This window comes from Anolis sagrei, chromosome 3 (genome assembly GCF_037176765.1).
Source record: "Anolis sagrei isolate rAnoSag1 chromosome 3, rAnoSag1.mat, whole genome shotgun sequence".
Classification (NCBI taxonomy): domain Eukaryota; kingdom Metazoa; phylum Chordata; class Lepidosauria; order Squamata; family Dactyloidae; genus Anolis; species Anolis sagrei.
The window spans coordinates 126925834-126940012 of record NC_090023.1 but is presented as its reverse complement, the minus strand read 5'-3'; the positions used below and the strand labels follow the sequence as shown (position 1 = coordinate 126940012).

Below are 14179 nucleotides of genomic sequence, written 5' to 3'. Positions count from 1 at the left end.
AGTGATGCCTTTATGTGGTGTGAGAAGATGCCAAACTGTCAGGGTGTTGCACCTTAGCAAGAGTTCACCTTGCTCAAAGCACTCACCAGGAAACCAGACATGGTAATAAACAGTTTATTGATAAAACACGTAAAAGGAAGGGCCAAAGGCACCTTAATCAAATAGTAGAATAAAAATCCAAATGTATGTAGGCAAAAGATAAATGTCCAAAAAAGGGTTAAAACTTGAACATTAATCCAGAAAACAAGGAACAAAACAGAGCTTGAATCCATAGGTAAATCCTCAACACAGACAGTAAAACTTGACTAGGAAACTTGGGCCTTAAGCTAGAGCACAACCATGAACAAGGCAGGAGTTTCTCACTCCATTGGCGATGTTGCTTGATCTAAAAATCATAGCCACTCTTTCCTTAATTTACGGGCTGCAATACATGAAGGCATTGTGTTGGCCTTGAGAGCCCTGTTTCTGCCTCTCCCATGGCTTTGCTTGCACATGGATTTCTTCCCACACAGGAGTAGCCTTGTTGCTCTGTCTAAGCTTGCTTCTTCAGATGAGCTCATGTTATCCTCCCTTCCCCACCTGTCCGCTTTCAAAGAAGTTTCATTTTCACACAGAGGAACAACATCTTGCTCTAAAAACCTCTCCGTTCTCCCATCTGGAGAACCATCCTGCTTCAATATCCCCTTCTTTCTGAGCACCCATAGAACCATCAAGCCCTGCACCCCCAAACCTCTCATCATCATCAGCTGGATGAACTACAACACGGGTTCTATGCAGTCGTAAGCCTCCTGTTCTTGCGGAAGTTCTGATTAAGGAACCAGGCACCCACAAATCACAGTTGTAGTGGTCTTCTACTCAAACAAAACCCTCAGAGACTTTTGTTCTTTCCCAAATAAGCAGGAAGGCTTTTCTTTTTCCTTTGTTGCAACAGTATACAAAGTATATACAAAATATACAAACTTTACAGCTTCTTCTTCATCACTACTCACAGCAGTAATTCTTCAACATACTCACCATCCATCCCTTATCAAACTTATTCAGTATAACTACAGCCTATATATTACTCGCATTGCAATAACTACCACTGTTGCATTCCAGGCTAGGAAACACCTCTGTACTTAACTACCACACTACAGTCCAAGTTAAATCAGCAATGCAGTTTATTGAAGATTATATTAAAAGCATTTAAGCAAAAACAGTAAAAACTTCAAAGCTTATATATATAAAATAGTCCACAAAGTTCAAGGTACAAAAGTAACCCAAAATCCCAAAGAAACGGGACATCCAGTACAGGAATACAAGAAAACCAAGAAGGCAAGGCAGTATAGAATCCAATACAAAAATCCAGAAACAATCCTTCATATTTGGAACCATGAAACAGGAACAAAGACATGAAACTAGAATTCCTCAGAAAGCTTGACTAAGACTTGGCAAGAATTGTTGTTTCAATTACCAACATTGACTAGACTGGCTAGGAAATGCTTCTGGCCTCTCTAATAAAGACATGAAGTCATGCCTTCTCCCATGAGTTTCTGCTATTTCTGCTTTTTCTGTAAGAGGCGCTGTGACCTTCAAAGGTTCTGTTGAGCAGTCGAAGTTTTCAAAAACTAACTCTCCTATCAACCAGCTCATTATCTTGCAACTCATTATTTTCTGCACCTGGGATTTCAGCCTCTGAACTCTTTTCCCTAGAGAACAGCTCCTCTGCACCATTTGGAATGTGACCTTCACTGGCTGATAGAAGCACAGGCTGCTAATTTTCAGGACTTAAAATCTCATGATGGCTCGCAGGCCCAGAATCCCCAGGACCTACGTCCACATTAACATGAGTATCAGGCACAATCATGGGCTGAACTACAACAATCACACCCTACTTACACTGGCTTAACACTTTTGCAACCGGTTATGCCACAGGTATTCACTCTGCTATCATTTAGAAAACGTCAGGTAATTTCCTCCCCCACTGTATTGCTCTTTGGTATCACCACACAGTATTTCTAACAAGATTTCTGGACTTTGAGGATGCTCTACAATTTTAGGAGCTAATGCTGAGCTACTAAAGGCATATATACACACAAAATGTGTATATATGCCTTTGGTAGAACAAAAAGGCCCATGAATAAAACATCTATAACAAATTATAAGTACTCACAAAGTTTAAATAAAACATATAAATCTATTAAACCTACAAAGTAACAAAACTAAACAATTTAAAAACAATCAAAAACAGTTTAAAAAAACGCATTGTTATATAATTTATTTGCCACCAACAAGCCAGAATAAGGTGCCATGTTCTAGTCAAGGTTGCAAAACATAATATGGGTCTTCAGTATCCAGTGGGGATTTATTCCCACTGGATACTGGTCAAAGGGCTGCAGGCAGCCTATAGGTGACATGACGTAGACAACAGACATTGATGTGCAGATAGGTGGGAAGGAAGCACAGGTTTAATGGGTCCTCATTCTCTTTTGTTTTCCATGTGTGAGACATAATGGCTGTGGGCTTATAGCTCTATCTCACAAAGCACATAGAAACTCGCCACATTTTTGGACTTTCTGTATGTATGTATGCCTTCAAATCACTTGTTGACTTAGGCTGTGAACCCTCAGAGATGGTTTGGCCAGTTTCTTCATTTGTAATAGAGTGTACAGCACCCCTCCAAGTACTAATTAGGGCTAACTCTACTTAGCTTCCAAGACCAGAGAAGATCTGGTGATTTTAGGGTGTTTAGGTCCTACATTTTGAACTTGAATGTGCTAATTGAAAGAAAGGTGCCAATTGAAAAAGGAGGTCTATTTTACTTGTCCAGCTTTTACTTTATGGAGCAGGAAAGATGTACAATATGCTCCTCTCGAAAAGAAATCAGTGCTTGGATGAATAACCGTCCACACTACAAGTCCCAACCCAACCCCCCCCCCCCCCCCCCGGCCATATCTATTCTATCTATCTATATAAAAATGCTCTGTGCATAATGAGTACCTTAAAAACAAAAGAACCAATGAATGAAATCACACCAAATTTGGCAACAAAACGTCTCACAACACAAGGAGTGACCATCACTCAAAAAATACAATTTTGTCATTTGCGAGTTGTAGTTGCTGGGATTTATAGTTCACCTACAATCAAAGAACATTCTGATTTCCATCAACGATGGAACTGAACCAAACTTGGCACACACAACTCCCATGACCAACAGAAAATACTGGAAGGGTTTGGTGGGCATTGACCTTGAGTTTGGGAGTTGTAGTTCACCTTCATCCAGAGAGCACTGTGGAGTCAAACAATGATGGATCTGGACCAAACTTGGCAAAAGCACTCAATACGCCCAAATTTGAACACAGATGGAGTTTGGGGGAAATAGACCTTGACATTTGGGAGTTGTAGTCACTGAGATTCACAGTTCACCTACAATCAAAGAACATTCTGAACCCCACGAATGACAGATTTGGGGGGAAACTTCCCACACAGAACCCCCACGACCAACAGAAAATACTTAAGGCCATCCAATTCAACTCCCTTCATCAGGGCAAGAAAACATAATCAAAGCCCTCCTGACAAAGAGCCATCCAGCCATAGATATAGATGGATATGATTCACACAGAGAGAGATTACTATTATCATAGATTTGAACGCGACCCTTAAAGAAGGAAAATGATATGTTGCATGTTCCAGGTGGGCAAACCAGACACTCTCCACATCAACACTGACAAAGGAACAAGAAAAAATACTGTTTACCCACAAGCATAAAGAAATTTAGAAACCAACACTTTCTCATTACTTTATTTTCCAGATCAACAGACTGGGCCACAGCAACGCGTGGCAGGGGACAGCTTGTATAGTACAAAATGTTAGGTTCTGTAAGCTCTGAAAGAGAGATGCTGAGGCATCTGCATTCCAGTAATACTCCAAATGTCTTCTCATGACCTCACTGAGAGAATAAAACTGCAAAAAGCATTTCTTTTTCCTCTCTGTAAATCTGTTTTTAAGTAAACAATTTTAGCTTTTATTGGTAAACAGCAGCATAGATGGGAAAAATGCCCATAAAGCTTTTTCGAGAGAGGAGGGAGGGGGAAGACATTAAATCTTTCTGTCCTGGTGACCTGTAGGAGGATATTGTGTGGCTGAAATCGCTGCAGTACAATTTATCTTTACTGGTTCTATTAATGTGGCACAGGAGTAGGCCATGAAGTGTTATCATTGTAAAATAAAAGCTATAATACTACTTAAAAAGCTATTTTGTCACATCTACGATATGTTGAGGATGAGGGAAATTGACCATGAAGCTTTCAGAAGATTAGGCTTTTTTTCATAATACCGTGAAGGTTGCCTGATATGAATCCTTTCTCCCTTTCAGCATTACGGGTGGCTGTTTCTAATATGCTCTTATATTACATGTGGGAGCTTTTTTGTTTTTGTCTTTTTCTTTGCTTTTTTTTAAAGGAGTGGAAGTAAGAAAGCAAATTTATTAAAGAAGCACAGCCTTATTCAGCCATAATCCAATTGTAGGTAACCCAAATTGGGTACTTTGTACTAACCTTGCTTACCTAGGAGTGTAATAATAATAATAATAATAATAATAATCATCATCATCATCATCATCATCATCATCACAACAACAATAACAATAACAATAATAATAACTTTATTTATAACCCACCCTATCTCCCCGGGGGAACTCAGGGCAGTTTCCAACAATAGATGACAAACATTCAATGTCATAAAACAATATAAAACATCTATAACAAATTGTAAGAATTACTCACAAAGTTTAAATAATTATATCTATCTATCTATATAGATATCTAGATATATAGCTATATACATTAATTCCAGTCATGTCCCATTCTGGGGGTTGGTGCTCATCTCCTTTTCTAAGCTGAAGAGCCGACGTTGTCCGTAGACACCTCCAAGATCATGTGGCCGCCATTGCTGCATGGAGTGCCGTTACCTTCCTGCTGGAGCAGTACCTATTGATCTACTCACATTTGCATGTTTCTGAACTGCTAGGTTGACAGAAGCCGGGGCTAACAGCGGGAGCTTACCCCACACCCCAGATTCGAACCAGTGACCTTTCAGTCAGCAAGTTCAGCAGCTCAGCGGTTTAACCCACTGTGCCACTGGGGGCTCCTACAAAGTAACAAAACTAATCAATTTAAAAACAATTTAAAACAGTTTTTTAAAACCCCATTGTTATATAATTTATCCACCGTCAACAAGCCAGAGTAAGGTGCCACGTTCTAGTCAAAGTTGTAAAACATAATATGGGCCTTCAGTATCCAGTGGAAATTTATTCCAGGAGCTGCTCTCCCCAGATATTAAAATCCATGGATTTTAATATCCAGGTGCCATGATATACAATAGCATAGCAAAATGGTATCCCTTATATAAAATGGCAAACAACTCTAGCGAGTGCCAGAATGAGTCTGAGGATCTGTGAAATGGTGGACATTTCCAGCATGATACACCTACACATCAACATAGTGCCGATAGCATGGCAAAATCATGGTTTGCTTTTTGGAATTTTGAAAAAAGATATTTCAAGCCATGGTTAATTGAATCTGTGGATAAGAGAACCCATGGATATAGAGGTCTGACTACATGTCCCACAGAACTTAGTCTTACTTGCTTCTCAGGAGACATGCATTGGATTGAGCTGTCAATTCAAGTTCCACTGTATTCAGTGTAATTATGGCCTTGTGCCTGGAAAAAGGTTTGTTGGACAAGTTGGCAAAAGTACTACATTTTTAACCATGAGTAGGGGTTGGGTCGGTAGTCAGCTTTGACTTCTTGCACCCACATCATTTTGATGAATTGCAGTAGATTATTTTAGAGTTTGGCAGAGAAATGTTCTGTTACTAGGGATATATTCTAGGGATTTATTTGGTAACAAACATGTAAAAAGAAACCACATTTCAAAACTGATATATAACAAGTGGGGAAAGTTACTTCATTGATGTAATGAATAACTCATTTTTAGTCAAGGGGCAATTTTAATAGACCTTTTTATAGGGGTTTTAAAGGGTTTGTGACATTCTCTTTAAAATCTTATGATTTTTTCTCTCTCAAAAATATAATGTTTATGGTGTCTTGTTTTATTATTTTTAAAATGTGCAAAAAGTTGTTTTTTTAAAATAACAACCTGTTACTTTTTGAGCACTGTAAAATGGTAGTATCCAACCTTTGGTCCTCCAAGCGTTTTGGACTTCAGCTCCCAGAATTCCTGACCATTGGATAACCTGGGCAGGGACTCTGGGAGTTGAGTCCCAAACACCCGAAGGACCAAAGGTTGGAGTAACTAAACCCAAATTTGGAATTAGTTTGATCTATTATATAATCTGCTAGAAGTTAATATAAAATATTTTTTCTTTTAAAAAGCTTGTCAAGATATCTTAGAGATTATTACTATGTATACTCATATATACGTTGACCTCATGATTGCATGGAGGGCAGAATTTGGAGTCAAAACTAAGGATGTTGGTATGACCTGTGGCTAGGTTGAGTGTTATTCCACATAGAGGGGAAAGCACCAAGGCTGATTCAGGAAGCCAGTCATCCCTGGCCCTTGCCATTATTAATTATTCTGATCTAATTAATAATAAGGATTGGTGAGGAATTTTGCAGGAAACTGAGTCCACATTCACTGCAATTCTTGTTCCGCAACTCTTCTGCTACCCAAGACTAAATAGCACGTGCCTGCACAGTTTGAGCATTATCATGAACCTTATCATAGAAAACTGACATTTTCAGTAAATTGAATTCCATGGGTTCTCTGGACATTTATTAAATTGAAGCAGGACTTGTAGATGTAACTTGTTCAAACCACTACAGATGGCTGGCTGGAGGATAACTGCTCCAAACTCTGAATTGCGCACACAGCCAAAACTGATTGATATGTACAGATGGGGCTTTGGTAAGGTTAAGAGCACTTAGTGCCAAAACTTGAGTACAGTCTGAATCTGTTCAGATATTCCTCCAAAACATGATTTGGAGGAGTGGAATTAACCACATGTTACATTCTTCTTTCCTGGATTAGCACTATCTCTTGTTTAGCCATTCAGATTGTAGCAAAGTATAATTATCTCTTGCAGTCTGAACCATTTTATTCTTGTTTGAAGAGAATGGCTATGTATTGTTATAGCAAACTATGGTTAGCACTAAACAGGACCTGGAGAGGGAAGTTAAAGGGAAAGGAGAAGAGTAAAACCTTCATAAGGTAGAAAATTGGAAACAACTGAAAACAAACTTAATGGCCTTTTGTTTGGAGTTCTACTTTCATAGGTTGTGTAATTATAACTCTTTTGCTGTTTTGTAAGAGTTTGCACTATTCACTTACCTGACTAATGCTGACAATGGTAAAAGTGTATTTGCATTGACACCTAGGACATGTGACATTTTGAATCAGGAGTGTTCCCTCCCCACAATGGTGTAGTGATATGAGTGCTTGTAGAGAACCACTAGAAGGAATAATAATATCACATACCACTACCACCTCTTCTACCTCATTGTTTCATCTGAATGTGCAGTCATCTCCATAAGTGTGTGGTGGCAAGACAGGTTTTCCTGCCAACACTATTCCATTAGTACTACTATCACAAGGCTTGCTCTGGCGGTACATTTATATGGGCAACAAAATATGGGTTCTCCTGAGCAGCAGCTCTTACCTGTGTCATTGTTTGTCTTTGTAGCAGTGGTCTTGGAGCTCTAGAGAGCTTGCACCCTTGCTGATGTAAGCAAAGCACAACTTTGGAAGGGGCATGAAGAAAGTGGAGGGGGAGTGAGTGACCCATCCTCCTTCTGATTCATGTGGGTACCTTTGCTTGTATTAGAGAGAGGAGGGGGAACTACCCCCTCTTTTCCCTCTCCCCTCCCAAGGGCACCAAGCAGTGGCCACAGGCTCTCTGGAGCTATGGCAATGAACAATGATACAGGCCAATGCAATTCCGTTTTCCCTACACTATGGAGCACAGGGAAAGCGACGACATTGCCCCATGTGAACAGTGAGGCTGGCTTCAATCCAACACCAGCTCCTCCTTACACACACACACACACACACACACACACACACACACAATGTTCAGGGAAGTTCCGGAGCCTTCCCTAACTTTACCAAGAACAGGGCAGGAACATGTTAAATGGCTGTGCTTTTCATTGAGGGTGAGATGGCTCTATAAATTCCACGGAGCCAATTCTTACCCCCTTATATCCGTGCAGATATACCCTTAGTGTGGTTTGATTTTGAATTGTCAGTTAAGAGGACATTAGATTTACAGAAAGTATGAAAGGTCCTAGTTTGTTCATCTCTCTCTCTCCCCCCCCCCCCCCCCCCCCACACACACACACACTTCTTGATGCTGGAAAAATAAACCATTTCAAAAGTTCTGATGCTACCCTGGGGTATATTTTGCCCCTCTTATTCATGTCCAGCCACAGTCCAACATGCTGTGAGCTAGTGTTTTGGGCAAGGAACAGTGAACATGCACAGATGTATACAAGGGGATGTATATTGACAAAAACTTACATTTTTGGACTGTTGGGGGAGTCTGGCTATGAGACTTTTCATGATAAGCAGCTCTAAGCAGTGACCTTAACCATAATGAAGACCCAACAGAGTTTTTTTTCTTTGTTTTTAAATCCAGTTTCAAGGTTTTTTTTTCAGTGACTCTTCAATTTTTTTTGCAGACATTAGTCTTCAGGCAGCCTCTCAGATTCTCTCTGCTCCTGTTTACAATGCATTAAAAGTAATGAAAGACATTGCACAGAATTTCCCCGTGAAGGCCAGGTAGGATACTTATTTCTATTACACTCAAGTGAATGTCTGGATTTTGTGTGTGTTCAGGCTTTTACATTTTTATTCTGACCTTCTTCCACAAAGGTCAAGTCAGTGTACATAACTTTGACTCATATTCTTTCCACAGCAACTTCACAAGTTAGAATACGGTAGGAGAAAAAGTTTGTTCCTTCAACATTCAGTGTAAGACTTAATATTTAATTCCAGTCTCCCCAATTTAAGCTCAGTCCACTAAACCTCACTAGAAATCAACAACCATCTACACAGCCATATAATGTGGTTCCAGAACATGGATTAACTGCATAGGATCGGATTATATAACAGTGTTGAGTTGTATAATCCTGTTCAGTGCATTTCAATCTGCATTATATGCGTCTACACCAGTGGTCTCAGCCTGTGGGTCCTCAGATGTTTTGGCCTTCAACTTCTAAAAATCCTAACAGCTGGTAAACTGGCTGGGATTTCTGGGAGTTGTAGGCCAAAACACCTGGGGACCAACAGGTTGAGAACTACTGATCTACACTGACCATATAATACAGTCAAAACTTGATTATATGGCAGTGTAGACAGAGCCGTAGACATTAACAGAAATCAGTAATAACTCACCATCATGTGAGTTATGTGACCTGATGGTAAATCAGAACATGCATCTATAAAGCTTTGTCTCCAGTTGCCTTGGAGATAATTCTTTTTCTTTTTTTATCGCAGGGGACCAAGCACGGTGTTTTTAACAAGCCTGAATGAGCTGATAATAACAGTCAACAGACAGGAGAACATACAATATGCATGCAAAACATTATTTCTAAAATGAGCTATTGGGTGTGAGCTGTCAAATTAGGAAACATATCTTACAACCCTTTGAATTGAAGTCATGGGCAGACCATTTCTGCGCCACAAGTTTTTGCTCACAGCAGAAGGGATGCTTCCTCAAACGCTCATACAAGCGGTATCATGTTGTGAAGTTTCTTTCATTATTAGACTTTGTCAGTATTATGACTGAACTTTTTAGCGCTTTTCATGTTATAGCGTTCTACAGTTGTTATCTCATTTGCCCGCACAACATCCCTGTGATCTATCTTCACTACCAAAGCTAAATGTCTTTTCCTACTGTTCTGACAAATAGTCAGTGATTGCTACAATCTGCCATCCCTTGAATCCCAAAATACCTTTCTGTACTTATTTTGCATTACAAGGCACAGCGTGCTACAGCTTTTGAACTAGTTTGACAGCCTTGGGCAACAACATGGCAGAAGGGAGAATGAACTGTTGATATCGGGCATGACCAGTGATTCCCGTCACCTTGCAGTAACCTTAATTTATGCAAATAACCAGAGTTTGGAAGCAGCATGTTGTTTGTTAAGTGGCAGTGTTACCTGTAATATACTATAGAGGGAGGGTAATGAGAGTATGACAATGTTATTCTCTGACTGAGAGAATAACAATATTATTTCCTAAACAAACTTCTGTTTTTTATATACATGTAAAAACATCTCACTATTGCTAAAACATGTAGGATTCTTCATCCATTTTTTCTATTTTATTTCAGTTTCTATTTTCAAGATTTTTTTGTCAGTCATAATAAGGAAAAAGTAGTGTGCTTATAGTCTCCTTCAAATAATATGTTTTTTTTTCAAATTTACCATTATATAATAATAATAATAATAATAATAATAATAATAATAATAATAATAGCAAAGACTTTGGCACAGTCCAGTCAAGAAGGTCCCAGTGGGGATCGGCACACTGGGTGCAGTGCCTAAAGATCTTGGCTTGCATTTAAATACAATCGGCGCTTACAAAACTACCATCTGCAGAAGGCCATCTTACTGGGATCTGCACACATTATTTACCGATACATCACACAGTCCTAGACACTTGGGAAGTGTCCGACGTGTGATCCAATACAACAACCAGCATAGCGATCTTGTTTGTTGTGTACTAATCTTGTTGTGTTTCTAATAATAATAATAATAATAATAATAATAATTATTATTATTATTATTATTATTATTATTATTATTATTATTATTATATCCAGTTTTCTTCCCTCACAGGACCCAAAGCAGCTTTCAACATATTAAAATCATGTAAACAACAATCCAAATATATCAATAATAAGTGTAAAACATCATAAAATAGCAATTTAAAACAACAAGAATATACATTCATCATTCCAAACTTTGCATGTAACGACTTTTGACATGTAGTCTTACTGAACAGGTAACTCTAAAAGCTCATTTTGTACCTTCTAATAGTCCTTGAAAGATCAATCCCAAATACATGTTTGCAAAAACAGATTTCATTAAGCTTGGTGACTTTTCCAGCTTGGTCTAGGACAAGGGTGTCAAACTCATTTCCATCAATGGCCACATCAGCTTTACGGTTGTTTTCAATCCATGGACAGATAATACATGGATATACAGAGTCAACAATATTTTTTACATAGTGTTTTGGACTGTAACTCCCACAATTCAGACCCCTTCCTTTTCCCCCTCAGCTGCTTAAGTGGTTAGGAATTGTGGGAGTTGGAGTTCAAAAAACCTGGAGGGCTGAAGTTTGCCCATTCCTGGTCTAATTCATCTCAGGGTTGGTATTTCTTCCCCTCTGGCTTCTCTGCTTGTATGTAATAGTCTCTTTGAGGCTTCTTTGCTTTCTCTCCCACCGTCACCACTGTATTTCTAGGGCTGAAAACTCACATGATGTATTGAAAATGGCAGTTCTCTGAAGCAGTGCTTAGTTGCACATGGCCTCTTCTCAAGTAGATTCCAGGTCTGCATCAGACAATTAATGTGCCGCCCTTGTGCTACTACTTTACTCTTAGGCAAGCATTTGCATTCTTATATTTCTACAGCAGTCTCCTCAACCTTTGTTTTAGCTACTCCATTTTACTCTTGAACTGTTGTGCCATTCGGTTTTGCATCTGGGGAAATTAAAGACCATGGATTAGCTTACTCCTCCGCACATACATAAACACACAAGAAGGGGAAAATGTGCAGACACATAGCAATTACTGATTTTTTCCCCTCCAGATCCCTGTCGAGAATGCTAGTAAATCTGGAAATGCGAAAAGAAATAAAAGAAAATCAGAAGGTCAGTTCATGGATTTTTTAAAAATAATGATTACTAAGCAAAATGAAATAATTGCTCATTCTGTGCTGAGGGAACCATGCTATGATCTAACTTACTTGTAAATAGTCAAAAGAGGTTCAGAACATTCACTGACTTTCTAAACTCGCCAGTCAACTTATGGTGACCCATGAATACCATAGGGTTTTCTTGGGCATGGGATACTCAGAAGTGATTTTGCCAGTTCCTTCCTCTGAAATACAGCCTGTAGCACCTATCCAGTGCCTAACCAGGCTGACCCTGCTTAGCTTCCAAGAGCAGTCAGGATTTGGTGTGCCTCTGCTAGCCTTTTCTGCTCATTATACCTCCTCCTCCTCCTCCTCCTCCTCCTCCTCCTCCTCCTCCTCCTCCTCCTCCTCCTCCTCCTAGAATGCCTGATTTGCTTAGCTGCTGAGCAACTTCAGTTCCAGCTAAAGTGAGTCCTGAAGTCAGGCCATTAATGTTCAAATGATGCCTTCAGGGCTTGAGCTTTAACTCTGAACTGAACAGCTTTAATTGGCCTCTGAAGCTGACCGTAAATCCATTCAGCACACAAATGTCCATGCACAGGGCAATTTATACATTTTTCTCTTCAGTAGTGGGGCATATGAAGGTTATTTTTTGAGGTTTTGTTCATAAATGTAAGTCTTCTTGAGACCTGGATTATTCAGTTTATATTTTCACTGTGGTTTAAAGTACAAACCATTAGCTAATATTAACTCATCTCCTCCCATCTAAAATTAGTATTACAGAACAAGGTACTGAATACTTGCTACAATTAATGAGTTATTAGCATTTTTCATTATTTATTTTTGCATTTGTGACGTACGAGGAACACAGTTGGAAAGAGGGTGCTTGGAAATATGGTTGATGTATATAATCTCTAGCTCCCAAACACCAGATTAGTCACATATTCTTGTAATAGTATGTATGAGTGAGTGTTTGCACACTACTGCCACTGCGTATTGAACATGAGAGAAGCCTCCCACAGGATGGTAAAACATGGGGTGTCCCCTGGGCAATGTCCTTGCAGATAGCTAATTCTTCCACACCAGAAGCAACTTGCAATTTCCCAAATCACTCCTGGCACACATAAAAAAAACCTATTGGAATGAGCCAATGTCATTTGGTACATAGGCAAAGTTCCTTCAGTGCTTATTTTGGAGTAAAATCTCTGCCAAAAAGAGTTTGCAGTGGTGTTTGTGACAGCCCAAACATGGGAGGTAAAAAGGAAGACAAGATCTTCCAATAATGATTCTGACCCTCTCTGCGAACTCTCCCCACAAATTAAGCAATTGTGACAAAAGCTGAGTAATAATATTAATCCAGTCAAGGTGAAACATGGTGAAATTACTAACAATAATAGCTGATATTGCTGAAACAGCCCATCAAGCAATAGTCAGAAGTTTCATATCAAAAGCCTCAGTCAACTATAGCAAAAGAAGATCTTCTGGCTAGAGGTGAACAACTTGAAAACAAAGAAAAAAGTCTAACCTTCCCATTAAAGGCTTCAGATGATTTTGCAAGGGCAGATTTCTGTGCTGAAGTGCTGGATCTGCTGTTGCTAACTGCTATCAAGTCAACCTGGATTTAATAGTGACCCTATGAACGAGAGACCTCCGAGTTTATTCTCAAGGGCCATGGTTTCCTTGATTGGGTCCATCCATCTGGAAGGCTGTCTTCCTTTTTTCCGACTGCCTCCCACCTTATCAAGCACTTTTCTAGCACATCTTTGCTATTTGTTGCTAGTAGTGTGGTATAATCTACATAGTTACGGTTCCTTCCTGCAAATTTTCATGCCTCCTTTCTCTGACTCTAATCCTTTGCACACATTGGGTCTGGTTTCTCTACAAAAGCCTATCTAACATTAGAAATCCTTTTAGCAACATTGCTATGATCAGCATCGCCTCTTGCTTCACAGAAGCACATAGTTCCACCACAGGGAACTATGTGCACCACATGGCGTGTATGTGATTTACAGTTCCAAAGGCAGACATTTTCTGGGTTGCTGTGAGTTTTCTGGGCTGTATGGCCATGTTCCAGAAGCATTCACTCCTGACATTTCACCCACATCTTTGACAGACATCCTCAGAGGCCGTGAGGTCTGTTGGAAACCAGGTAAGTGAGGTTTATCAGTGTTGACCCTGTTCAGCTTCTAAGATCGGAAAAGATCTGTGTTGTTGAAGGCTTTCATGGTTGGACTCACTGGGTTGCTGGGAGTTCTCTGGGCTGTATGGCCATGTTCCAGAAGCATTCTCTTCTGATGTTTCACCCACATCTGTGGCA

General features: G+C 39.6%; 1 protein-coding gene across 2 annotated transcripts in view; it reads left to right on the top strand.

Annotated features, from left to right (window-relative positions):
• The window catches only part of UGGT2 (UDP-glucose glycoprotein glucosyltransferase 2), a 116322-nt gene that overhangs the window by 27657 nt on the left and 74486 nt on the right, over nt 1-14179 (top strand). For both annotated transcript variants that reach the window (XM_060769484.2, XM_060769485.2), the window contains exons 9-10: nt 8680-8779; nt 11818-11878. In XM_060769484.2, the coding sequence (XP_060625467.2) occupies nt 8680-8779; nt 11818-11878 (161 nt within the window). The remainder of the gene's footprint in view (nt 1-8679; nt 8780-11817; nt 11879-14179) is intronic.